The 27469-nt window shown below is 39.9% G+C and overlaps 2 protein-coding genes across 3 annotated transcripts in view; both read left to right on the top strand.

Moving 5' to 3' along the window:
• LOC137580198 (uncharacterized) overlaps nt 1-27469 on the top strand; it is a 393130-nt gene that overhangs the window by 218273 nt on the left and 147388 nt on the right. The window lies entirely within an intron of this gene.
• Nucleotides 862-2588, top strand: LOC137580204 (G2/mitotic-specific cyclin-B-like). The gene has a single exon (XM_068294128.1). The coding sequence runs from the start codon at nt 877-879 to the stop codon at nt 1372-1374; it is 498 nt and encodes a 165-aa protein (XP_068150229.1). The 5' UTR covers nt 862-876; the 3' UTR covers nt 1375-2588.

The raw sequence follows: 27469 nt of genomic DNA, 5'->3' as shown, positions 1-27469 counted from the left end.
CTGTTTTTAGCAGCTTGTTCGCCAGGTTCGTGTTCACCATCATTGTTGCCATCTGTGTACCACTGTACGCTTTACGAATCCTTGGCAGGTCTTTGTCGATCCTAAGCTTATGACCTTCAAAATTGGCTAACTTAGTACATACTTTGCATATAAAAGGATTTTGAAAAACGTGCCTAAACTTTATTAAATTGCTTTAAGTGTGAGCTTATATTAATGATTAATTATTGTTGTCAAAGTAACAAAGTCTAAAAAGTCGAACGAGGGACTGGGTAGCCGTTCGCAATCCAGGTAAGTGACCAGTCTCTTGGCGACACCTTCCAATGCTTTCTTCTATAGATTTCAGGGGCAGAGCGATTTATTGTTATTGTTTCTGTATCAAGGATTGGATGGTGTTTATGCCCAACAGGCATCACAAGTGTAAAGGGCTGAGGGAAGCGAGCTTCCTACACTACTGTCCAAGTGGGCTTAGTATTTGCTCTTAGAATTAAGCTAGTTTAGTTCTATACTCAAGTGAAACTGACATTGTGCGTGCTCATCATTTCGGTCGGAAAAATTATTACACATACATATCCAGTATATAAGGCGCCTACTCTAAGATTTTTTCTTGCAATTTCTAAAATTTTATACATATGTCACATACATTACACATATGTCTGTATTTAAATAAATCCAAAAAAAATTAGACTGATTTCTTATATGCAATCAGAGTGTGTAAATGTGACAATAATATAAGTTACAAGAAAATATATCCAGTGCTAAGTCCAGACACATATGTATGTATGTTCATAAAATTGCAAATACAGTCTGGAAAGTGTGTGCACTAAGTGAAAAGTGGTTCCATGAATAAGAAAAATTAATGATACAAATTACACACAAATGGGTGTGGCAGCTATTAAGAAGGAGTCGACTACAGCAGCATTGGCTAAAAAGGAGGTTGTTAAAAAAGAGGTGGCTAAGAAGGAAACAACTTCCGCTGCTGCCTCAGCATTGACACTTAACCGTTTGCCAAAGACGCAGCTATCCTCAGCTCAGGCCACAGTCAGCAGCAGCAGCAGCTCCACCGCTCTATCCTTGTCCAGCAAGCGTTTGGCCAACGTTGAGGACATTGATGCTAATGACAAAGAGAACTTGGTACTGGTCTCTGAATACGTCAATGATATCTATGATTATCTGTATCAGTTGGAGGATGAGCAACCAATACATCCAGACCATTTGGATGGCCAGCTGGAGGTATCGCAGAGAATGCGTTCAGTACTGATTGATTGGATAAATGAGGTGCATTTGCAATTCCACATGGCCGCAGAGACTTTCCAACTGGCTGTGGCCATTATTGACCGCTATTTGCAAGTGGTTAAGAATACCAAGCGCAGCTAATTGCAATTGGTGGGCGTGACCGCCCTCTTTATAGCCACCAAATACGAGGAGCTATTCCCACCGACCATTGCTGATTTTGTGTATATCACCGATGATACCTATACTGCCAGACAAATTCGCGTAATGGAGCTGCAAATCCTAAAGGCAATCGATTGCAATTTATCGCGTCCTTTGCCCATACATTTCCTGAGACGTTACTCGAAGGCCGCTGGGGCAGAAGATGAACATCATGCCATGTCGAAATATTTCGTGGAATTGTCCATGGTCGATTACGAATTGGCTAGCTATAAGCCCTCTGAGATTGCCGCTGGATCTTTGTTCTTGTCGCTCAACTTGTTGAATGGCAATTATCATTCCAGAGTGGGGCTAAATGACAAACACTGGACCCCCACATTGGTCCATTATTCACGCTACACGGCCGCATATTTGCGGCCAATTGCTCGACTGATTGCCAAATTGGCACGTTCTGCTCCGCAGGCCAAACTCCGTTCCATTTATCAGAAATATCAAGAGAACAAATTTCAGAAAATAGCCCAGAGACCCGAATTGAGTGGTCCTCTGATGGACTCTATAGTAGCTCAAAAAAAGTAGATAGCTCCGCACTGTCAACGCAACAATGTCTGTCACTCCTTTTAAGTTTAGTTTATTCATTTTGTTTATCTTATGTTCGTTCGTTATCGTGTTATAATTTTTCTGTCGCGTGTTCACTTTTCCTTTCTAACTTGCCAAATCTTTGTATTCATTTTGTTTTATTTTGTATGCCTTGTCTGCAAAAACAAGAGTACAAGGCACTACCTAAATATAAATATATATATATATTTTGCAAAAAATAATTAGACTCCAGCAACTTTGGGTAAAAGTCGCCAATCGGAGTCATCTTCTCTTGCTCTGTATCCTTTTTGATTTTATGCTACGAATGGCGGACGACACGGACCCCCTGAGACACAACGAGCTTATTTTGCTGGCTGAACATATCGGCGTTGTCTCTCGAAATTGAAACAAATAATTTTACAAAATGCATATATATATATATTATAATCCTTCTACCCCTAAGATCCCCTTCTCATCTATAAATAATTTATAAATTCAACAAATTTTGATGTCTTAAACAATTAAATTATACATAGTTTGTGCAAAAAATACAAAGACAAAAGATAACTATTTGTAATCTATATAGAAAGTAATTAAATTAATTATAAAATGACTTATATCAACATCAAGACAAAATTCAATTTTCTTAGCGAAAGGAAAACCTTTGTAAAGAGAGAGAAAAAAAAGAAATAAATATTTCAAAAAAAAAAAAAAAAATTAAAAAAAACAGTGAGCCACCCTCACATACATATATGTTTCTTTTGTCCCGTGACACCCCATTAAGTTGACATATCCGGCAGATATATAGCAAAAAATTTGTACAAAAATATTATTCATTATTTTTTTTTTTTATTACATTTATATTTATTCAATCTATTCACACCTCTGCATATTTCCACAAGAAATTTAAAAACATATACATATTTAAGCATATTTAGGACATGTCGCTTGTCCCCGGGGACAAACTGGCGACACTCCCATTAAAATTGCGGCGACACTTAACATTGCATGTACTAGCTTTCAAGACCGGAATGACAACCCAGCGACAGTTATCGCTAGTTTGTCCTAGGGACTAGAAGAAGAATTTCCATAGTTTAATCCCTTTAACCAGAGGGACAATTTCCCAAGATTGTCTTAAGGACTAGAGCGACAATTTCCCAAGATTGTCCCATGGACTAGAGGGACAATCTAAATTACTTTAAAAACTATCAAATAATTAAATTAATTTTTTTTTTATTTATTTTTTTTTAATCTGCTGCTTCAGTTTTCTGCTTTTGGCTTGTTGTCCATTATGTCCCATTCTGGCTGCCCCGGGGAAGTGTTTTGAGCTGCTTCTGGAATAAAAAAGTGCAGATATTATTAGAATATAAATGAATTATAACATTAAAACTAACGTTTTTGCTATCAATAATAAATAAATATAATAAATATTATTAGAAAAGAAATGAATTATAATATTTGTTCACGCCACCGGGTGAACAGCAGAGAGTGAGGGGTAGGGTAGCGCTCCAGAACGCTGCCATCCTTCATCCTTAGACATGTCCAGCGAGGCAATTGCAACTTGTTGCAAGGGGGGCGGTATGTTCACGCCACCGGGTGAACAGCAGAGAGTGAGGGGTAGGGTTTTTTCCCAAAACCGAATTCGGTCATACTGAGAAGGGTGACGAAGGGTTCTCCTGTAAATCGCCATATTCAATCCAGTACGAGCATCCAACCCGAACACCCGTTCTTTTTTTGCGTTTCTTTTTCTCGATTGTACTTTTTTCCAACCCGAATCATTTCTCGTGTGTGTCGGGACATCTTGTAATTTAAAGCAAATAAATCATCATTAATTTAAACGAAGTTCTCGCGCGTTTTAATTGCACTACTCACGCACTAGACCCCTGAAGAAATTGGCACCCGCCAATCACTTGTGGTTTATTTGGATCCTTCCGCCCCTCCACGAACATACTTAGGTCCTTCGAGCCGGATATCCTTCCGCTATTCCAGCTTGCATCAGTGGAATTCCTGATAAGTACAACATTTCTTATTAAAAATCTCATTCACATTATATTCCATTACAAACTTATAAAAGTGTGAGGTTTGCCGCTTTTCCATAGCGACCTACACACTTTTGTATACTTGTATGTACATACCTGACCTGTTCCAAGCGTTACATGTTATTTTCCGATCATTTTTGTGTTTATGAAGTGCATTTTTTTTTACATTCTTCGAAATTCTGATTGTCCAAATTCCAATTGCATAGCAATACATACATATGTAGGTATATACACACACATATACATACACACATGTAAAAACTCACCAAAGAACAGAGCCCCACTCTGTCGCTGACATGAACCAAATAGTAGGAGAACTTTTCCCCCCCAGCCACACAACAATAGTCCCGCTGCACCAATGGATGTGGAAGCTATACCTCCAATAGGTGTACAGGAGATACTGGCAGCCGTTGCGCGAATCAGAGTCAGGTCGTCCCCAGGCCTCGATTGCATTCCCAACGAAGCTGTAAAACTTGCGGCGTTCCAACACCCGGAAATATTCGCGGCTGTATTCAACAAAAGCATCAGCGACGGAGTCTTCCCAGATCTCTACAAGAGGCAAAAGCTTGTGCTGCTACCAAAGCCAAGAAAGCAAGCCGGCGAATCCCTGGCATACAGACCTATATGCCTTCTCGACACGACAGGCAAAGTGCTCGAAAGAATCCTAGCGGATAGACTAAATAAGGCACTACATTCTACCAGCGCACTGTCAGACAACCAATTTGGGTTCCGAAAGGGGCGATCTACTATCGACGCAATCCAAAAAGTGGTGAGCATAGCACGTAATGCAATAGCCGGTGACCGATGGAAAGGAGGCGCAAAGAAATATTGCATCATAGCCACTTTGGATATTAAAAATGCATTTAATTCGACAAGGTGGCCTTGCATACTAGATGCCCTGCGAAATTTCGGCATACCACAATATCTATGGAAGGTGATAAGTAGCTACTTCTCCAATAGAAGCCTCTACGCAGACACACTCGAAGGAGAAAAAACATATAACATTACTGGAGGCGTCCCACAGGGCTCGGTTCTGGGACCCCTGCTTTGGAATGCCATGTACAACGGCGTTCTAAACTTGGAATTACCTGCTGGGGTAGAAATTATAGGGTTTGCTGATGACGTAGCCATAATATGTGTGGCAAAGAACTTGAGTGAAGCAGAGACAATATGCTCAAACGGGATTGCTCGAGTGCAACAATGGCTGGCTACAACGGGCCTTCTCCTGGCCGAAAATAAAACAGAAGCTGTTCTTATAAGCAGTAGAAAAAAAGTGGAGACAGCAAGCATACAGGTCGGCGGCACGCAAGTAATCACAAAAAGGCAATAAAGTACCTTGGGGTACTTATTGATACAAGGCTAAATTTCAAAGATCACCTCACAGCAACGGCCAAAAAGGCTAGAATAACTTGCTCTGCCTTATCACGATTAATGCCCAACACGAGAGGACCAAGCCAGAGTCGTAAAACGCTGTGGCATGGGGTAATCAAGGCAACCATGCTTTACGGCGCACCCGTTTGGGCAGAAGCAATGCCCACAAAAGCATACGCCAGAGAATTGGACTCAATATATAGAATCAGCGCACTAAGGGTCTGCTGTGGTTTCCGTACGATCTCAGGTATCGCAGCCAAGGTACTAGCAAGCGCGATCCCAGTCGGAATCCTGGCCAATGAATCAAAGAGACTCTTTTGGGCACTAAAAGAGCCAAACTTAAGGCCAAGCGATAAAGAATTGCTACGGGTACAAGCGCGCGAAATAAGCATTGCAAGGTGGCAATCTCTGTGGGATATGTCGCAAAAAGGCAGATGGACCTATCGGCTAATCCCAAGTCTAAAAGACTGGTTGGCCAGGGCCCATGGAGAAGTAAATTTCTTCTCGACGCAACTTCTGAGCGGCCACGGCTGCTTCCGTAGCTACCTACATTGGTTCAGACACGCAACAAGCCCAGAGTGCGCATGGTGCGCCAACGGAGAAGACGAGACGGCTGAACACGTCCTCTTTAGATGCGGACGCTTCTACATCGAGCGAGAACACCTCGAGGCGGAACTCGGGGAGCAAATTACAGTATCCAACTTGGTCCCAATGATTATTCGTCGCATGGAAAACTGGGAGGCATTCAACAAGTTCGCGGCCATCGCCATGACCGAGCTCCGCAGAGTGGAGCAGCTGAGTCGAACCTGAGAACAGGAAGCGGGTGGAAGGACGCTTGTGTGAAGCAATACCCTCGTTGGCAGTACCACACGAGCTACTTCCCCTCGCAAACCTTTTTTCCAAATTTTCTTTTTTCTTCTTGTACATATGTATTTCTATTTCTATTTCTATTTCTATTTCTTAATAAATGAATAAAAAAAAAAAAAAACACATGTAAAAACAGCTGTTTTCTAACCTGCAAGTAGAGGTGTTTAAAAATCTAGAATTTATAAAGTACCACTTACCTTTACTTAAAGTGTAAAGCACACTGCACGGGCTGATCATTAGTCCATCGGCATAAATTATTTATGTCAAATAATTTGTACATCCATACACACATATGTAGGAAATCGTGATCTTCGTTAAACAATTTCCAATTAATTAAATTCACAAAACATAAACAACGGCACAACAGCTGACTCCCGATCAGTGCTGACACTCAAGTCTCATCAGTGCTGACACTTAAGCCAAGCCGTGACGCAAAAATATTTCAATCGATTGAATTTAATTCGCAAAATATTTTCTAAAGAAAAATAAGTACAATTTTATTTATATGGAATTATTTTTTCTTCATTGAAAAGTTATCGGCACTCCCAATCCTACTGATCTCAATTTTTCCATATTTTTAAATAGTCTTATAAATTTCAACATTTTTCCACATTGTATAAATTTTAATATCCAAGTGATTATATATCCTTATAATTATTCACACAACTGCGAGGAAACTTATAAATCCTTCTAATTTCATTTATGCTATCTATGCTTATTCATTGTGTTCATTAAAAAGAGGAGACATTTCTTCTTCTCACTCCTCCTCTATACTTAAATTATACAGTCCACTTACAGCTTCGTTTCGATCGCCTCGCTTGAGAGCTCTAATTCCACGAAGTTATTTGTTTCCATTCGATTCGTAATAGCTCAGAGAACACTCTACGATGTCTCTTTCCGACACGCGAGGCCCAGGCTTTAGCTGACGATGTGCCACTCGTCTCCATTAAAATACATGTAGACCAGCTTAAGTCACTTTGGACAAAGGTCGAGGCGAGTTTTCACGATGCTATAAAGCCTTGACGGCTCAAAAGAACGAAGATAGTCCGAAGCACATAGCTACAATTAAAGCTAAACATGAATATTGTTAAATGGTATATGTGCGAGGCGAAATCTTCAACGGACACAGCCTGGCTTGGCCTACATTCCGAGATTTGTTTACCGCGATTTTTATTCATAATCCAAGCCTAACACAAGTGGAGAAACTTTACCATTTAAGTTGCAAAACTCGCGGTGAAATCAGAGCCATTGTTTCTAGGTCACCCTTGACCAATGAAGTGTTCCAGTCCGCGTGGGATAACCTCACTGCGCGATACGAAAATAATCGATTATTGACTATGAGCCAAGCCAAGCAGCTTCTACAGATCCCAGCTGGAACCCAAGAGTCTGGCAAAGCGTTGAGAGAACTGCAGACGTCAATTCGAGGTTGCTTAACCGGTCTTGAGCTTTCCGGGGCTCGTACAGACAATTGGGATATCCTTCTCATAGCAATCTGTACGAGCAAAATGATTTGGGCACCCTTCTGTTGTGGGAACAGTCCGTTCCAAATAAGACCGCCGTCTCATCCTGGGACGACCTGAATCGATTCCTAACTGATCACCACCGTGTACTAGAGGCCACAGATGTCTTTCAACCAAGCTCTAGCAGTCAGACCTTTCCATCCGTAAGCCGAAAACCTACGGCACAAGCTCAGGCCTTTTCCGCTCAAGTGCAAGAGAGCTTAGCACCTGATGCTTGTATAGTTTCGAATCCTGCGTCCTCCGATTCTTCCAGCAGCCCTCATGTAAACGTGGGAAGTTACCTCGCCTCCACTCGCAACACTGGCCTTCTGGGTACTGCGAGGGTAACTATTCATCATTGTGGCAAGCAGTTTCAAATCCGCGCTTTGATTGATATGGGATCCGAAGCGTCCTTTATTTCCCAAAAGCATGTTTGAATTGATTAATCCTCCAAGCTGCAAAGTATCAACTAGCATTCGCGGCATTGGGCAATGCGATGCTGGTAGCGGCGACAAAGTCTGCCTCTTACAGATTTCTCCTCCTGACGAACCGCTGCGACAGTTCCAAGCAGTCGCCGTGGTGCTGCCTAGTATAGCTGAAGCACTTCCGTCCCGCGCCGTCCCGAATCAGGTGAAACAGGATTCGCTTGACCTTCCGCTCGCTGATCCCCAATTTCACCAAAGAGCTTCTGTGGAGCGGAGCTTCTTCCCACTATTCTTGGGGAACGAATCATTAAGAATGTTGGTGATTCTTTCGTGGGGATCGAGACGATGTTCGGATTGGTTCTCTGTGGATCCGTTAGTGGAAAATCCAGAAGATCTCGGGCCACCTCCTCCAGCAGTCCGAAGATGTCTCTAAGGACAGCAGCACCATCCGATTTAGAACGCAGTTCCAATTACTTCAGGTGCCGCGTTTGTTAAGGGGCACACGCACTCCGTCAGTGCCGACAGTTTCGAGGACTACGAGCTGACGACAGGCTACGTGTAGTCTTGAGCAACGGATACTGCCCGAACTGTTTGGCTCATGAGCATTCTAGCATTGGCTAGCAACACCACAAGCTCTTGCACATCGACAGCTCTGTCGCGTACATCCAACCCAAAGAGCAAAGACCCGAAAGGCACCCGCCTTTCATTCGGGCTTCTATCCAGAGGTCATCAGCCATCGTGCAGCCTACTCCATCTGCATCCAAAGTTTCCCCTCCATCTCCACCCGTGTCTTGGCGCTCCAAAACGCTGCCATCCGCCATCCTTAGACATGTCCAGCGAGGCAATTGCAACATGTTGCAAGGGGGGCGGTATGTTCACGCCACCGGGTGAACAGCAGAGAGTGAGGGGTAGGGTTTTTTCCCAAAACCGAATTCGGTCATACTGAGAAGGGTGACAAAGGGTTCTCCTGTAAATCGCCATATTCAATCCAGTACGAGCATCCAACCCGAACACCCGTTCTTTCTTTGCGTTTCTTTTTCTCGATTGTACTTTTTTCCAACCCGAATCATTTCTCGTGTGTGTCGGAACATCTTGTAATTTAAAGCAAATAAACCATCATTAATTTAAACAAAGTTCTCGAGCGTTTTAAATGCATTACTCACGCACTAGTACCCGCCAACCACTTGTGGCTTATTTGGATCCTTCCGCCCCTCCACGAACAATATTTAAACAAACGCTTTTGCTATCAATAATAAATGTACTTACCGAGTAAAATGTTCAAAACCTTTAGATAGGTTCTAAAGCTCAACTTTTGGTTTATCCGGGTTGTGGCTCTTCAGAAGAGAGAGTTGTCTCCAGCCATTTGAGATGTCTGCAAATGTAAAAAGTAATTAAAATTTTGTGCTTTTCATATAACAGCTGTATCTTACATGGCTTTTTTAACTTTTCTAGTAAAGTAAAGTAAAGCTGTTCTTGAAGTCAATTATTTCTAAATCAGTTGCTAAAGTTTTTTATTTTGAGAAAAAAAAAATTAAATTATTACAAAATAAAAAAATGTATTGTTTTCGCACGGCAGGGGGTCGATCTCGAATTTAATTTTGTTGGCAAAATACTTTGTTTTCCTTTCACTCTCTGTTCTCATATGTTCCACTCATTTTCTCGAGTGAGAGTTATTTATTTGCATTCAATTATAATCAGCAATTTAACTGCCGCCGTGTACAGACGTGTTTTTTAATGCACTCCGCAAAAATTGAGTGTAAAAAAAAGACCGCGTTTGCAAAAATTTGTGTAGGGCTCTCAGTCGCCCCAGAGACGCCTATTTACAATCATATTGCTATTAGATTGCTCTAATAGCAATAAATACTAAGTTGCAACAACAAAGTGCGTAATTTTTACAAAAGCCATGTCCACCAATTCGGGCCCAAGCTCTCTCGATCCCCAACAGCAACAGCTACAAGAACTAATTGTACAACAACAACGTGAGCGTCGACTCTCGGTCCAACGCAACAACGCGTACTTTTCGGTGGTGTCGCCGACTCCACTGAATGCTAACGTAAGCAATAACACCGAAAGTGCCAGCCACTCAGCAATCAAAAGCAACTTACCGTGGAGAGAGCAGTGTGCTTCTCCATCAATAACGATAACTGGGGCACCGATTGCACCGACCAGCACCGTCAGCTCGTTGACAGCAACTACTGCAGCGTCTGCCGAAGTATTGACCTGCCTCAAGCCGTCAACGACAAGTCGCCCTGAGTCAGCCACAATAGTAAACCCAACGACTTCTGTCCAAACTGGAATGGATAGATATATTAAAATAACTAAGCGGAAGCTAAGCCCGCAAAAGAAAAAAAGTGGCAACACGCCGAAAATAACCAAACCAAATGAACGAGTAGCACCCCTTAGCGGGAATCGTTTTAAAATTCTTGCCGATCAGCAAGATGATCAAGCCGGCGCTGTAGATAAAGTTAAATCGGCTAGACCACCCCCTTATACATCCGTGGAGCCAACTGCAGCGCCTGATTTCGAAGCTAGTAGAAACAGTAGGGGCAAATAACTTTGTTGTAACCCCTCTCAATAGGGGTAACATTAAAGAAATTAAATGTCAAACCCAAACTGAGGACAATTTCCGCATCATTGAAAAGTACCTCCGTAATGCTAACATCAACTTCTATCCTACCAACTAAAAAGCAGTAAAGGGCTCCAGGTTGTGTTGAAGGGGACTGAGCCATCGGTCCCTACTCAAAAAATAGCAGACGCGTTGGTCGAAAAAGGGTTTGCGGTCAAATCCGTTGTCAACATCATCAACAGGAACAAAGTCGCACAGCCGCTCTTTAAAATCGAGCTCCAACCAGATGCAAAGCGGTCGAAGCCAAATGAAGTGCACCCAATCTACAACCTACAGCTCCTATTGCAAAGAAGAATCACCGTAGAGGAGCCCCATAAGAGACACCAACCACCGCAGTGTAAAAACTGCCAGGAATACAACCACACCTCTAACAACTGCAATCTCAGGTCAGTGTGTGTTGGCTGTGGCGAACATCATAAAGATGGCATTTGCACCAAGGACAGAAACAATGTCGCTTTAAGATTATGCAGTAACTGTGGAGGGAACCACACGGCCAACTACAGAGGATGTCCTGTCTTCAAGGATCTTAAATCTCACCTAAACGGGCGCAAACCCCCAGCTGGACCAAAAATCACCGTCAACGCCTCTAAAACTACACCCGAGGTATTCTTCGCCAAGGCTGTTAGATCATCTAACATGCCTGCTACATACAGTCCTAGTGTATCCTTCGCTAGTGTGCTCCGAACTGGACAGACGGAGCCCGCAAAAGAGACCCCGTCACTTCACCATCTACAGAATCCGCAACCTAGCGCACCAGAGCTTGGCCAGCAAACTCCAAGTGGCTTAGAAGCCCTATTGATCTCACTCAATCAAAACATGACCACTTTTATGACGTTCATGCAAAACTGTATGCAAGAACTGATGCGGAATCAAAACCTGCTTATCCAGAAGCTTATCGAGAATAAATAATGGCTTCCCTACGTCTATGTCTTTGGAATGCTAACGGCATCTCCAAGCACAAAAATGAACTGCAACTATTCCTAGACTCAAGTGAAATCGACGTTTTGCTGATTTCGGAAACACATTTAACATCAAAAAATAATTTTCAAATACCAAAATATACCTTCTATGCAACAAACCATCCAGACGGAAAAGCTCATGGCGGGACTGGTATCCTAATCAAAAACCATATAAAACACTCGTTCCTCAACAGATTTGAAACACAGCACCTACAAGCAACTGCTATAACCGTTCAAACCAGCTGCGGCAACACTACATTGGTTGCCCTGTACTGCCCACCACGCTTCTCAATCTCTGAAAAGGAATTTACCGATTTCTTTAACACACTCGGAGATCGCTTCATTGCAGCAGGGGACTATAACGCCAAACATACGCACTGGGGATCTCGCCTGGTAAATCCTAAAGGCAAGCAGTTGTACAACACAATAGTCAACCCTCTCAATAAGATGGATTGCGTCTCACCGGGTAGGCCTACTTATTGGCCCACAGATCCACAGAAAGTGCCTGACTTGATTGATTTCGCAGTAACCAAGAGGATTCCACGTAATCGGATCACTGCGGATACACTGCTAGATTTAAAATCCGATCACTCTCCAGTACTATTCACACTATTAACAAGACCTCAAGTACTTGATCGCCCATATAGGCTTACAAACAACAAAACAAATTGGCTTAAATTTAAAATGTACATGAGTGCCCACATTGACTGTTCGCCGAAACTGGATGCTGCAGAGGACATTGATATGTGCGTCTCTGCACTTGAGTCTATGATGGCAGCTGCAGCAAAAGTATCTACTCCACCTGCCTCTTCTTACACTAAACCTGTTGACAGGCCTACGAACCGGCGGATAGAACAATTAGTAACGGAAAAACGACGTCTAAGAAGAGAATGGCAGATTACTCGCTCACCAGCAGGTGAGCCTAAGGCATGCTAATCGCAACCTCTCCAAGGCGTTAAGACAAGAGGAAAGCTGGGCTCAAAGAAAATACATAGAAAAGCTCAGCCCAACCAGCACTAAACATCCTCTGTGGAAAGCCCACCCAACTTTAAGCGCTCCTGCAGAGACAATTTCACCGATAAGGAGTCCAACCGGTGGATGGGCCCGCAGTGACGAAGAGAGGGCATCCGTATTTGCCACACATCTTAAAATGGTTTTCCAGCCAAATCCAACATCAAACTCATCTGTACTTCCCCCTTCGAGCACACTAACGGATAGTGAGTACTCGGAACTCCAATCGGACGAGATCACTGCAGTTATTAAAAACCACATAGAGCCAAAAAAAAGCCCCTGGCCATGACCTAATCACACCGAAAATGATCCTGGAACTCCCTATCATTGCCATACAATACATCTGCAAACTGTTCAACGCTATAATAAGAATTGGCTACTTCCCAAGAACATGGAAAAGGTCCACTATCATCATGATTCCTAAAGTGGGAAAGGACAAAACCCAGCCATCATCCTATAGGCCAATTAGTTTGCTGCCATGTCTTTCGAAGCTTTTTGAAAAGGTCCTGCAGATCCGACTAAACTCATTTCTGGCATCGGAGAACACAATCCCTTCACACCAGTTCGGCTTCCGCGAGAAACATGGTACAATTGAACAAGTCAATCGCATAACATCCGAAATACGAACAGCATTCGAACTAAAAGAATACTGTGCGGCTGTCTTTCTCGACGTTGCCCAGGCTTTCGATAGAGTTTGGCTGGAGGGTCTGATGTTCAAAATCCGGCAAAAACTGCCACAGTACACCCACAAACTCATGGAATCTTACCTTTACAATAGGCAATTCGCTGTAAGATGTAATGGCTCCGTCTCGGCTGATTTTGAAATCAAAGCTGGTGTACCGCAAGGCAGTGTACTCGGCCCATTGCTCTACCTACTGTACACTGCAGACTTACCAACGAGTTTAGGACTTACAACGTCCACTTTTGCCGATGACACGGCAATCCTCAGCAGATCCAAATGCCCAATACAAGCCTCTGCAAAATTAGAGGAACACCTCAAGGTGGTAGAGGAATGGCTAGCAACGTGGCGTATCCGGGTCAACGAGCAGAAATGCAAACATGTTACATTTACGCTTAACAGAAGAAACTGTCCAGCTCTAATGCTAAACAACGTACCAGTTCCTCAAGCCGAGGATGTCACTTACCTTGGCATCCACCTAGACAGAAGACCAACTTGGCGCAAGCACATCGAGGCAAAAAAGTCACAGCTTAAACTGAAAGCAAGTAGCCTACATTGGATCATCAATGCTCGGTCCCCTCTACGTCTGGAATATAAAGTCCTCCTATACAACTCCGTACTGAAACCCATCTGGACTTACGGAGCCGTACTATGGGGGAAGGCAAGTACCAGCAATGTCGATATTATACAAAGAGCGCAGTCAAAAATTTTAAGATCAATCACGGGGGCCCCGTGGTACATACGGAACGACAACATTCAAAATGATTTAAATATACCTAGCGTAAAATCTGAAATAGGTAGTCAACAACTAAAGTATTCTGCGAAACTGGATGCACACCCAAATGTTCTTGCCAATTCCCTTACGCGAACTAATAATAGAACTCGTCTTAAAAGAAATGACAGACCAACCCAATAACAAGTGATTCGGGCCGCCTGCAATATCCCCAGGATTTATATTAAGTACTAGATTAAGAAAAATATCTCAAACTTGTTGTTAGGCTCTAATTTAAGAGTAGATTCAACAAATATATATTAAACGTTAAAAAAAAAAAAAAAAATTATAAATAATATTAATTTTTGCTTATTTATTGAACCTTGCCAACAAAATTACTAATCAATTTTTTTGGTATATTAAACATAATATTAAATAGCACTTACCTTTATTTGTATCTAAAATTAATCAAACAATTTTTTTTCACCGCGTGCTCTGAAAAACAAAAAGTACAAAACGACTCGAACAGAAATACAAAAGAAAATATAAAACAACACAGACTCGAATGAGATATATATATTTTTTTTTTTTTGCAATTGTTTTTTCGGCAGACGATTGAGTTTCGAAAAAACGAAATTATTTCGTTCGGGTGCCGTTGGCTAGCCTCTGTATGAAAAGCGCCGGCAGAATTTTTTCCTGCCGACGCACAGTTGGGCCTCTGCTCGGATAGCGTTGCAAAAATACGTTTTTTCATAATCGCGTTTGGCAAAAATGATATATGCAATCGATAGGAAATACTTCAGAGATTATGAATCCGAAAAATTTTAGAAATCGGTTGAGATTCATGGGTGCTATAGGCGCCCAAAGTTGAGACATTTTTAGTGAAAAGGAAAAAATGCTAATTTAAAAAAAAAAAAATAGCAACTTTAAATCTGAATATTGGGCGATTTCAACAATCGATCTTGGATTTTTTGATAAATTTATTATAGGTATTCTTTATCATATGCTTTTTAAAGTGGGGCCTTCTGGCATTTAGCATTGCAAAAATCATAGCGTTTAAACCAATCAATCGATTTCAAAAATTGAAAAAGTATATGATAAAGAATACCTTAAGCTTCAAAATGAATGTTTGTCAAAAGTGCTGGCTGTTCGTGGTGCTGTATTATTCAAGGTCAAAGTCAGAAAATATTTCCAAGCACGTTTTTCCTTTAAAAATGGATCGAATCCCGGGTTTTTTCAATCACAAATGGAATTTTTCATTGGTTTAGACGACTATGTAACATTTTTTAATGTTTTATTTTGATTTTTTAACATAATTACATAAAGAAAAAAATTTTTTTTTTTAATTTTTTTTTAGGTTAATTTTGAAAATTTGCTATTGATGGCTGAATTTCTTCAAAATAATTTTCAATATTTACATCAGTACCAATAAACTCAAAATTTCGGGACTATAGTTGCTATTTTCCAAATCCTTTCGTGATCGCACGTGTCTCAGTGATGCAATAAGTGGGTCCGAAGAGGCTGCTAGCATGTTAAAGAGGTCTTTATTTTGTCTAACACGAGAAGTTTTTAATGTATTAGTGTATCTCAACCTTTTGTAGTCCTTGTTTTTGCATTCCTGTGCTTCTTCGGATAGCTCTCCAAGTGGTAAACACTGATATTCTATTAAATCCTTTCCGTGAGCCAAAATCCTATTTACCGTTGGGGTAAGTTTTTTTTGGGGGATACAATTCAGTCAAAAGATGAGCAATCTTTGAAGTATATTCGGCAAATTTTTCACCATTTACCATTTCCTTGCAATTTATAACATTCAAGATAACAGCCAACCTTTTAATGATCTCTTGACTAACTTTTTTTATAAAAGATGTCACTTCATCATTTTTAAAAAAATTCTCCTTGAAGTATTTCCATCATTCGTGTTTCGGTATTACCCTTTTTTGTATTAATTAGGTAAACAACTTAATATTTACATCCAATTAGGTAAACGGAAATAAAAACGACCAACCCACAAATAGGACAAACTTTTTATCAACTTAAATTAAATTAACCGTCTTGTCATTTTTTCCAAAGCAGGTAATTAGCAATTTATCATTGTAGAAAGGCATATATATAAAAGGTTGTATTTGCAAAACAGCATTACGCAATGTTATCATTTAAATACAAAGAAGCTACAGGCCAATACGCATGCGCTCTTTTTTTTCCTTATACCTGCAGCGCGTTTTTTAGGCGAGGTTGCCTTAGTTTTATGGTTTACGCATCGGTGTCGCAGGTCTCCGCATATTGGGACTATATACATCTGATAGGTAAATATTTCACCTACCTAGTGTATGTAGTCCAGTATTGATACTAGTTGAGTCTTGCTAGTTTTATTCCATCAAGGTTCAAACAATGCCAATATTTAGTACATTTTTTAAACGCTTCTAGTCCAATTACAATTTAACTATTTAAGTAATATAATATTAAAATTTATGAAACATGCTATTAAAAAAGAACATGCTTTTCAGATAAAAAAAAAATCCAAGATCGATTGTTGAAATCGCCCAATATTCAGATTTAAAGTTGCGATTTTTTTTTTTAAAAATTAGCATTTTTTCCTTTTTACTAAAAATGTCTCAACTTTGGGCGCCTATAGCACCCATGAATCTCAACCGATTTCAAAAATTTTCAAATTTCCAAATATTCATAATCTCTGAAGTATTTCCTATCGATTGCATATATCATTTTTGCCAAAGGCGATTATGAAAAAACTGTTTTTTGCAACGCTATCCGAGCAGAGGCCCAACTGTGCGTCGCCGGAAGAAGAACGAGACAACTTCCAGTGTGGCCTTAGGCCGCATACCGATATTTCCCATAGACGGGCTTAATACTAACAATCGATACTTAAAATACTGACTTAAAATACTACCGACATTGATATATGTGTAAACATTTAACGGAATTCATAAATAACTGACATCTTACAACTTGGCCGTCCTGACAAGGAATCGACCTCGATTCTAGTTGCTAACAAAAAGGGGTAAATAATAACATTAAGTGGCTAGTGTCGCCTTTGTTTGAATATCGGAAGTGCAATCTTTATCAGGGGCTGCCCATACCTTAAGTTTGGAGGCTTCTAGTATCCCATCATATGGCAGTTGGGTGATCTGGGAGCCCTCTACATCCCGGATAACATATCGATCATTCGGAAGTTTTCTATGAACAACGTAAGGGCCACGATACCGTCTGATAAGTTTTTTATTTGTACCTGCCGAAGTATCCACATTCTTAATAACTACGAAATCCCCCTCATCAAAACTAACGGCAGGGAGGTGATGCTTCGGATAATACTCAGCATTATATTCTTGAGACTTAACAATGTTACCGAAGGCTATTCTCCTGACGTCCACCTCTGAGTCATCGACCTCCGCCGTCCTCTCACCCAACCGTTCGGTTAGTTCATCCACTACAACGCCTCGTTGTTCAACCCCGAATAGGAGTACGGAAGCGCCAAATTATGTTGTGGAGTGGACGGAGTTATTCAATGCAAACTCTATGTTCGGCAGTTGTTGGACCCAAGCCGCGTGGTCCGTGGGTTCTCACAGTTTACCCAGCATAGGGCCCAAGACACGGTTAACCCGCTCGACTTGGCCGTTGGCCCGGGTTGAGGCAGGGCATTCTGCACATGAATTATATTATTTGCCCTCAGAAATTCTGCAAGTTCGGAAGAAGTAAAGCAAGTACCTCGGTCGCTGATAGTTCGGCGGGGTCTACTATAATTTGCAAAATACTGAGATTTAGTAGTGACAGCAGGGTACAGCTTCACAAATTTAGTGAAAGCGTCAATGACAACCAGAAGATAATTTGAGATAATTAGAGCGTATGGACGGAAGGGGACCTACATATATGATCAATATGAATGGTATCAAACGGTAGGGGCACTTTGGGAATACTGTGTTTTTTTTTTTTTTTTATTCAAATTTTAACGGCTAACTAACATAAAAACAAAACATATAAGAACAAAATTTGATTCGGTATGGATGAAAAGCAGGGTGCTGACTTCTCCGGAACTGCTAGTGTGCATTGCGTCGAAGAGCCGTGCACCTACTATAGTCCTGACCTAATCCGTTCTTGCCTCCGTTGCTCTCTCATGATCTTTGGGGCAAAGTCGTTTACTGCCGTCCAAATTTCCGCGTCACCTATCATCTTTCTCACCAGGTTGGAGGGTGTGGCCCCCTCACCTAGCATGGTGTTTAGGGATCTCCTTTCAGCGTCGTATCTCGGGCAGTAGAAAACAACGTGTTCAGCGGTTCCGATGCCACTCCCACAACAGCTGCACTCGTCTGTGGTGTCGTGCCCGACACGTTTTAGGTAACTTCTGAAGCAGCCGTGTCCGCTCAGTATTTGCGTCAAGTAAAAGTTTACTTGACCATGACGCATCTTGATCCACGCCTCATTGTTCGGGATCAGAGTCCAGGTCCACCTGCCCTTGGTGGAGGCATCCCAGCGACTCTGCCACCTAGCGAGGCATCCATGCCATTGCGAACTGCGCTCCGCTTGACGGGCTGGTGCGTTTGGGGTCTCCTCGCGGCGACTAAAAATGCCTTCTGCCATTGTTACTTGCTCGGCTATAGGCATCAGTCCCGCAATAACGAGGGCAGCTTCGTCCGAAATAGTGCGAAAGGCACTGTAGCTCTTAAGAGTCATACCTTTGGCCCCGACAGGTGCTGCATACAGAGCCGCAGATTTGACGACGCTTGTTAGCAGTATCCTCCTCCCTTGTTTCGGTCCCCTCGTGTTGAGTAGTATGCGCGACAGGGCACGCGCCGATACAGCTGCCTTCCCAAAGCCCTCAGAGGAATAGATATCGTCTAGACGCGTGTGATGTCCATGTTGCCTGTTCCTTATGCTTGTAGGGTTCGTTGAGTAGTGCGACGTCAACAAGCTCTTCTCTCACCGTCTGGTTAAGGAAATCCTGAGATGCGATGCAGTGATTCAGGTTGAGCTGGATAAACTTTAGTTTCGCCATTTATGTTTGTTCTGCATTCTTCTTCACCATCTAAGTGGACCCTTTTGAACTGCCAGCATGGTGTCTGGTGTCGCTCTCCCCGTTAGATCAGCAGAGGTAATATGACGGGGCTTCGCCACAGTCCGCTGCTCTGTGCCCAGGTTCTCCGCATCTAAAACAACAGTTCGATCTATCGACTGTGTTGCTACAGTTGGCTGCTATGTGACCAAACTCCAGACAACGATGGCATTTCATGGGAGGGTCTTCGATAGCCTTAACTCTGCAGCTGTTCCAGCCGACTAGTAGCTTATTCAACTGTTGGACTTTCGTCATCATTCTTTCGGGCGCCCTGATGATCGCTGTGAAGGTTCCGTTATAGCTAGGCTTCAGGCTTCTAACAGAACACGACCCAGCCTCGATTTCGGCTTGTTTTTCGATGGCCTCCAGGATGTGGTGAGGCTCCACCAGATCGTCCAAATCCCGGACTATCGCAAAAAATCCTTAGCAGCAGAGGCTTGAATTTTGGTCAGCTGTTTTGGGGGGTAAGGGTGCTCCAGACAGGTGCTGTTAACGCATCTGTTTAATTCCCAAGAGAACCCTGGTATAGAGGACACTGCAGAACCAGAGACAAAAAGACGTCTGTCTTTCGGTCTGCCACCGTTGGCAATGACGATCTGCCTAATGATGTTAATACTTCCTATAGCATTTGCTCAAAGGACTAACATAACTCGATTCAACCCCGATCAGGGCATATACTATGAAAGTATTGACACAGGAAGGATGGTAATGTCTGACTAGACTATTGTGGCATATTACGATCTCGAACCGGTGTTCCGGAGGCATTCACAGCAATGCAGAGACATTCCGAGCATGTCAACTAAGAGCTACTGATAGGAAACGACCGTCTTCACATAGAACGCCAACGACGGTCACCATTAGATATTGAAACAGGCGAAGGCAAGGTTTGACTTGAAGTGATTTATTTTTACATTGGTCTTATGGCTAGTGTCCTTAACAGTACTTAAAGCTAGACATTATGCTTAAGTTCTAATTACTTATAATCTATCCCTAAAAGTATGTGGCCTAATCATATCCCTAAAAGTATACTACAATATAATTCGGAACATTGCGAACGGCTTATTTGGTGTGCTGGACTCCAAGTATGCAACAGAGATATCAGGCACGATACGAAAGGTTAAATCATATGAAGACTACTTATTGAATTTGCAGTAAAACCAGACATCTGTCATTGACTCAACGATAAATATCATTAAGCGAAACGAAGCCACAATTGAAAATCAGATGAAACTAATGAAACAACAACTGAACGACATAACATAACCGACCATGGTATATCACGCTAACTACTCAGATGACAGTGACTGCAGGGAATTTGCAACGAATTCAAAACGAAATTCCCCGAGTATTTTTCTAGATGCGTTACTACTATCACCAGGCCAGCTTCGGGGACATCTGAACCAACTTAAGAGACATCTTCCGTTTGGTTTGGAGTTGCCAGCTCCAGATAACGACGTCTTGCAATTATACGGCTTAATGAAGGCACAAGGCACAATCGCAAACAACCATGTGATATTTAAATTCACGTTTCCATTAGTGGCAACGCAGGTAGTGCAACTGAATAACCTGATACCCATTTCAGCAATTAGAACTCATGGGATTGTAATCATGAACATTAAAGTTCCCATTATTGCTGTCAACAAAGGGCAGAATCAATACATTGGGCTCTCACGAGCAGATTTGGAACAATGCCATCAGCTCAACAACGAGCAATAGATATGTTTTGATAATCAAACGACGCAGCCTTTTGGCATTTAACATTGCAAAAATTATAGCTTCTAAACCAGGAAAGCGATTTTAAAAATTTAAAAAGCATTTGATAAAGAATACCTTAAGCTGAATTTGTCATGAGTGCTGGGTGTTCGCAGTGCTGAAATATTCAAGGTCAAAGTTAGAAAATATTCCCAAGCATGTTTTTCCTTTAAAAATGGAGCGAAACCTGGTTTTTTTCAATCACAAATGGAATTTTTCATTGTTTTAGACGACTATGTAACATTTTTTAATGTTTTAGTTTGATTTTTTAACATGATTACAAAAAGAAATCAAGTAAATTTTTATACCCTTGCAGAGGGTATTATAAAATTGATCAGATGTTTGTAACGCACAAAAGGAGACGTTTCCGACCACATAAAGTATATATATTCTTGATCAGCATGAGAAGCTGAGTTGATAGTTGAGTTGTCCGTCCGTCTGTGCGTACGCGTTTTACTCAGCCGTCTTAAAAGCTATCGGGCTGAAATTTTTTTTTTTTGGGTTTTTATTACCCGGCAAAAATAAAGTATAAAATCCATAAGGATCGGACCACTATATCATATAGTTTTACAAGAACTAGAAGAAACATTTTCATAAAAATCGAGTATGCTATGAAATTTACATATGTAATAATATGAGAGTAAAATTGTTTTGTTTGTATATTGATAAATTGAGTTGCAAAAAACAAATTTTGAACATGTAAAATTATTATTACCAAGGACTGCAAGGGTATACAAACTTCGGCATAGCCGATGTTAGCTTCTTTGATTTTTTAAATTTTTTTAGGTTAATTTGAAAAATGTGCTATTGACGAATGATTTTTTTCAAAATAATTTTCAATATTTACATTAATATCTAATAAACTGAACGTTTCGGGACTATAGTTGTTATTTTTCAAATCTTTCCGTGATCGCACGTGTCTCAGTGATGCAATAAGTGGGTCCAAAGAGGCTGCCAGCAGGTTGAAAAGGTCTTCAATTAGTCTAACACGAGAAGTTTTTATTGTATTAGTGTATCTGAACCTTTTGTAGTTTTTGTTTTTACATTCCTGTGCTTCTTCCGATAGCTCTCCAATTGGTAAACACTCATATTCTATTAAATCCTTTTCGTGAGCCAAAATCCTATATACCGTTGGGGTAAGTTTTTTTGCGGATACAATTCAGTCAAAAGTTGAGCAGTCTTTGAAGTATATTTGGCAAATTTATCACCATTTACCATTTCCTTGCAATTTATAACATTCAAGATAACAGCCACCCTTTTAATGATCTCTTGACTAACACCTGTTATTAAAAATGTTATTTCATCATTTTCAAAACATGTCCTTAAAGGATTTTCGTCTCGGTGATTTGGGCAGTCAACTTTCAGTCCTAGCTTCCGAGAGAATTCAGATTGTATAATCCCCTTCCTACTCTGTATTTCCTCAATCTAACAATATAGAAAGGCATATACATCATTTACATCAGGTAGTATTTGCAAAACAGCATTATGCAATGTTATCATTTAAATACAAAGAAGCTATAGGCAAATACGCATGCGCTCTTCTTCTTCCTTATACCTGTAGCGCATTTTTTAGGCGAGTTTGACTTAGTTTTATGGCTTTCGCATCGCTGTCGCAGGTCTCCGCATATTGGGACCATATACATCTGATAGGTAAATATTTCACATACCTAGTGTAAGTAGTCCGACATTGATCCTAGTTGATCCTTGTTAGTGGTATTCCGCCAAAGTTCAAAAAATGCCAATATTTAGTACATTTTTTAAACGCTTCTAGTTCAATAACGATTTAGGTAATTATTAAAATTTATGAAACATGCTTTTAATAAAGAACATACTTTTCAGATTAAACCAAAAAATATTCAGTTTTAAAGTTTTTTTTTTTTATAAATTATCATTTTTATCACTTTGGGTGCCTCTAGCACCCATGAATCTCAACCGATTTCAAAAATTTTTTGGATTCATAATTTCTGAAGTATTCCCTATCGATTGTATATATCATTTTTCCCAAACGCGATCATGAAAAAACTGATTTTAGCACCGCTATCCGAGCAGAGGCCAAACTGCGCGACGTTTACGGCTAATAGCAACTGTGAGTTCCAGGTATTCTAAAACACAAAATCATCAACTTGTCAGATACAAAACACACAAAAAGGTCATTCGTGTGGTACGACATGTATCACAAAAATCAGTAGATTTTTGCCACTAGCAGACCAATTAAACGCGCAGTGACCTGTGACGATAATATAAAAGGTTCAGAGCTGACAGCAGTAAGGATTGTCAATCCTATACCGAATCCTGCTGTTGGATAACGTTGAACAAGTGTTCAACGGCCGGGAGTATGTTGGTTTTTAGATTATATAAAATAAGATAATATTAAGACAATTATAATACAGAACAAATGGAAATGTATGTCAAAATAAACCCGAGATATCGATGGCTCATTAGTCAGAAGTAGATCTGATATGGTCAGCAGTTAACAGTAAAGACCTAGCTAATTAAGCTGCTATGGTTAGCTATTAGCAATAAAGACGTATTTTACTGACCTAACACTATGTCGAACTATGCACTGGTGAGCTCAAATGGATCACAATCACAAATGGAATTTTTCATTGTTTTAGACGACTATGTAACATTTTTTAATGTTTTAGTTTGATTTTTTAACATGATTAAAAAAAGAAATCAAGTAAATTTTTATACCCTTGCAGAGGGTATTATAAAATTGATCAGATGTTTGTAACGCACAAAAGGAGACGTTTCCGACCACATAAAGTATATATATTCTTGATCAGCATGAGAAGCTGAGTTGATAGTTGAGTTGTCCGTCCGTCTGTGCGTACGCGTTTTACTCAGCCGTCTTAAAAGCTATCGGGCTGAAATTTTTTTTTTTGGGTTTTTATTACCCGGCAAAAATAAAGTATAAAAACCATAAGGATCGGACCACTATATCATATAGCTCTACAAGAACTAGAAGAAACATTTTCATAAAAATCGAGTATGCTATGAAATTTACATATGTAATAATATGAGAGTAAAATTGTTTTGTTTGTATATTGATGAATTTAGTTGCAGAAAACAAATTTTGAACATGTAAAATTATTATTACCAAGGACTGCAAGGGTATACAAACTTCGGCATAGCCGATGTTAGCTTCTTTGATTTTTTTAATTTTTTTAGGTTAATTTGAAAATGTGCTATTGACGAATGATTTTTTTCAAAATAATTTTCAATATTTACATTAATATCTAATAAACTGAACGTTTCGGGACTATAGTTGTTATTTTTCAAATCTTTCCGTGATCGCACGTGTCTCAGTGATGCAATAAGTGGGTCCAAAGAGGCTGCCAGCAGGTTGAAAAGGTCTTCAATTAGTCTAACACGAGAAGTTTTTATTGTATTAGTGTATCTGAACCTTTTGTAGTTTTTGTTTTTACATTCCTGTGCTTCTTCCGATAGCTCTCCAATTGGTAAACACTCATATTCTATTAAATCCTTTTCGTGAGCCAAAATCCTATATACCGTTGGGGTAAGTTTTTTTGCGGATACAATTCAGTCAAAAGTTGAGCAGTCTTTGAAGTATATTTGGCAAATTTATCACCATTTACCATTTCCTTGCAATTTATAACATTCAAGATAACAGCCACCCGTTTAATGATCTCTTGACTAACACCTGTTATTAAAAATGTCATTTCATCATTTTCAAAACATGTCCTTAAAGGATTTTCGTCTCGGTGATTTGGGCAGTCAACTTACAGTCCTAGCTTCCGAGAGAATTCAGATTGTATAATCCCCTTCCTACTCTGTATATCCTCAATCTAACAATGTAGAAAGGCATATACATCATTTACATCAGGTAGTATTTGCAAAACAGCATTATGCAATGTTATCATTTAAATACAAAGAAGCTATAGGCAAATACGCATGCGCTCTTCTTCTTCCTTATACCTGTAGCGCATTTTTTAGGCGAGTTTGACTTAGTTTTATGGCTTTCGCATCGCATATTGGGACCATATACATCTGATAGGTAAATATTTCACATACCTAGTGTAAGTAGTCCGACATTGATCCTAGTTGATCCTTGTTAGTGGTATTCCGCCAAAGTTCAAAAAATGCCAATATTTAGTACATTTTTTAAACGCTTCTAGTTCAATAACGATTTAGGTAATTATTAAAATTTATGAAACATGCTTTTAATAAAGAACATACTTTTCAGATTAAACCAAAAAATATTCAGTTTTAAAGTTTTTTTTTTTTAAATTATCATTTTTATCACTTTGGGTGCCTCTAGCACCCATGAATCTCAACCGATTTCAAAAATTTTTTGGATTCATAATTTCTGAAGTATTTCCTATCGATTGTATATATCATTTTTCCCAAACGCGATCATGAAAAAACTGATTTTAGCACCGCTATCCGAGCAGAGGCCAAACTGCGCGACGTTTACGGCTAATAGCAACTGTGAGTTCCAGGTATTCTAAAACACAAAATCATCAACTTGTCAGATACAAAACACACAAAAAGGTCATTCGTGTGGTACGACATGTATCACAAAAATCAGTAGATTTTTGCCACTAGCAGACCAATTAAACGCGCAGTGACCTGTGACGATAATATAAAAGGTTCAGAGCTGACAGCAGTGAGGATTGTCAATCCTATACCGAATCCTGCTGTTGGATAACGTTGAACAAGTGTTCAACGGCCGGGAGTATGTTGGTTTTTAGATTATATAAAATAAGATAATATTAAGACAATTATAATACAGAACAAATGGAAATGTATGTCAAAATAAACCCGAGATATCGATGGCTCATTAGTCAGAAGTAGATCTGAAATGGTCAGCAGTTAACAGTAAAGACCTAGCTAATTAAGCTGCTATGGTTAGCTATTAGCAATAAAGACGTATTTTACTGACCTAACACTATGTCGAACTATGCACTGGTGAGCTCAAATGGATCACAATCACAAATGGAATTTTTCATTGTTTTAGACGACTATGTAACATTTTTTAATGTTTTAGTTTGATTTTTTAACATGATTACAAAAAGAAATCAAGTAAATTTTTATACCCTTGCAGAGGGTATTATAAAATTGATCAGATGTTTGTAACGCACAAAAGGAGACGTTTCCGACCACATAAAGTATATATATTCTTGATCAGCATGAGAAGCTGAGTTGATAGTTGAGTTGTCCGTCCGTCTGTGCGTACGCGTTTTACTCAGCCGTCTTAAAAGCTATCGGGCTGAAATTTTTTTTTTTTGGGTTTTTATTACCCGGCAAAAATAAAGTATAAAATCCATAAGGATCGGACCACTACATCATATAGTTTTACAAGAACTAGAAGAAACATTTTCATAAAAATCGAGTATGCTATGAAATTTACATATGTAATAATATGAGAGTAAAATTGTTTTGTTTGTATATTGATGAATTGAGTTGCAGAAAACAAATTTTGAACATGTAAAATTATTATTACCAAGGACTGCAAGGGTATACAAACTTCGGCATAGCCGATGTTAGCTTCTTTGATTTTTTAAATTTTTTTAGGTTAATTTGAAAAATGTGCTATTGACGAATGATTTTTTTCAAAATAATTTTCAATATTTACATTAATATCTAATAAACTGAACGTTTCGGGACTATAGTTGTTATTTTTCAAATCTTTCCGTGATCGCACATGTCTCAGTGATGCAATAAGTGGGTCCAAAGAGGCTGCCAGCAGGTTGAAAAGGTCTTCAATTAGTCTAACACGAGAAGTTTTTATTGTATTAGTGTATCTGAACCTTTTGTAGTTTTTGTTTTTACATTCCTGTGCTTCTTCCGATAGCTCTCCAATTGGTAAATACTGATATTCTATTAAATCCTTTTCGTGAGCCAAAATCCTACATACCGTTGGGGTAAGTTTTTTTTGCGGATACAATTCAGTCAAAAGTTGAGCAGTCTTTGAAGTATATTTGGCAAATTTATCACCATTTACCATTTCCTTGCAATTTATAACATTCAAGATAACAGCCACCCTTTTAATGATCTCTTGACTAACACCTGTTATTAAAAATGTCATTTCATCATTTTCAAACCATGTCCTTAAAGGATTTTCGTCTCGGTGATTTGGGCAGTCAACTTTCAGTCCTAGCTTCCGAGAGAATTCAGATTGTATAATCCCCTTCCTACTCTGTATATCCTCAATCTAACAATGTAGAAAGGCATATACATCATTTACATCAGGTAGTATTTGCAAAACAGCATTATGCAATGTTATCATTTAAATACAAAGAAGCTATAGGCAAATACGCATGCGCTCTTCTTCTTCCTTATACCTGTAGCGCATTTTTTAGGCGAGTTTGACTTAGTTTTATGGCTTTCGCATCGCTGTCGCAGGTCTCCGCATATTGGGACCATATACATCTGATAGGTAAATATTTCACATACCTAGTGTAAGTAGTCCGACATTGATCCTAGTTGATCCTTGTTAGTGGTATTCCGCCAAAGTTCAAAAAATGCCAATATTTAG

The sequence above is a fragment of the Drosophila tropicalis genome, unplaced genomic scaffold, assembly GCF_018151085.1.
Source record: "Drosophila tropicalis isolate 14030-0801.00 unplaced genomic scaffold, ASM1815108v1 contig_830, whole genome shotgun sequence".
Lineage (NCBI taxonomy): Eukaryota > Metazoa > Arthropoda > Insecta > Diptera > Drosophilidae > Drosophila > Drosophila tropicalis.
This window is presented reverse-complemented; position numbering and strand designations above follow the sequence as displayed.

Bases quoted from the DNA above. Each gene is read 5' to 3' on its own strand.
- LOC137580204 (XM_068294128.1), top strand. From the start codon at position 877: ATGGGTGTGGCAGCTATTAAGAAGGAGTCGACTACAGCAGCATTGGCT.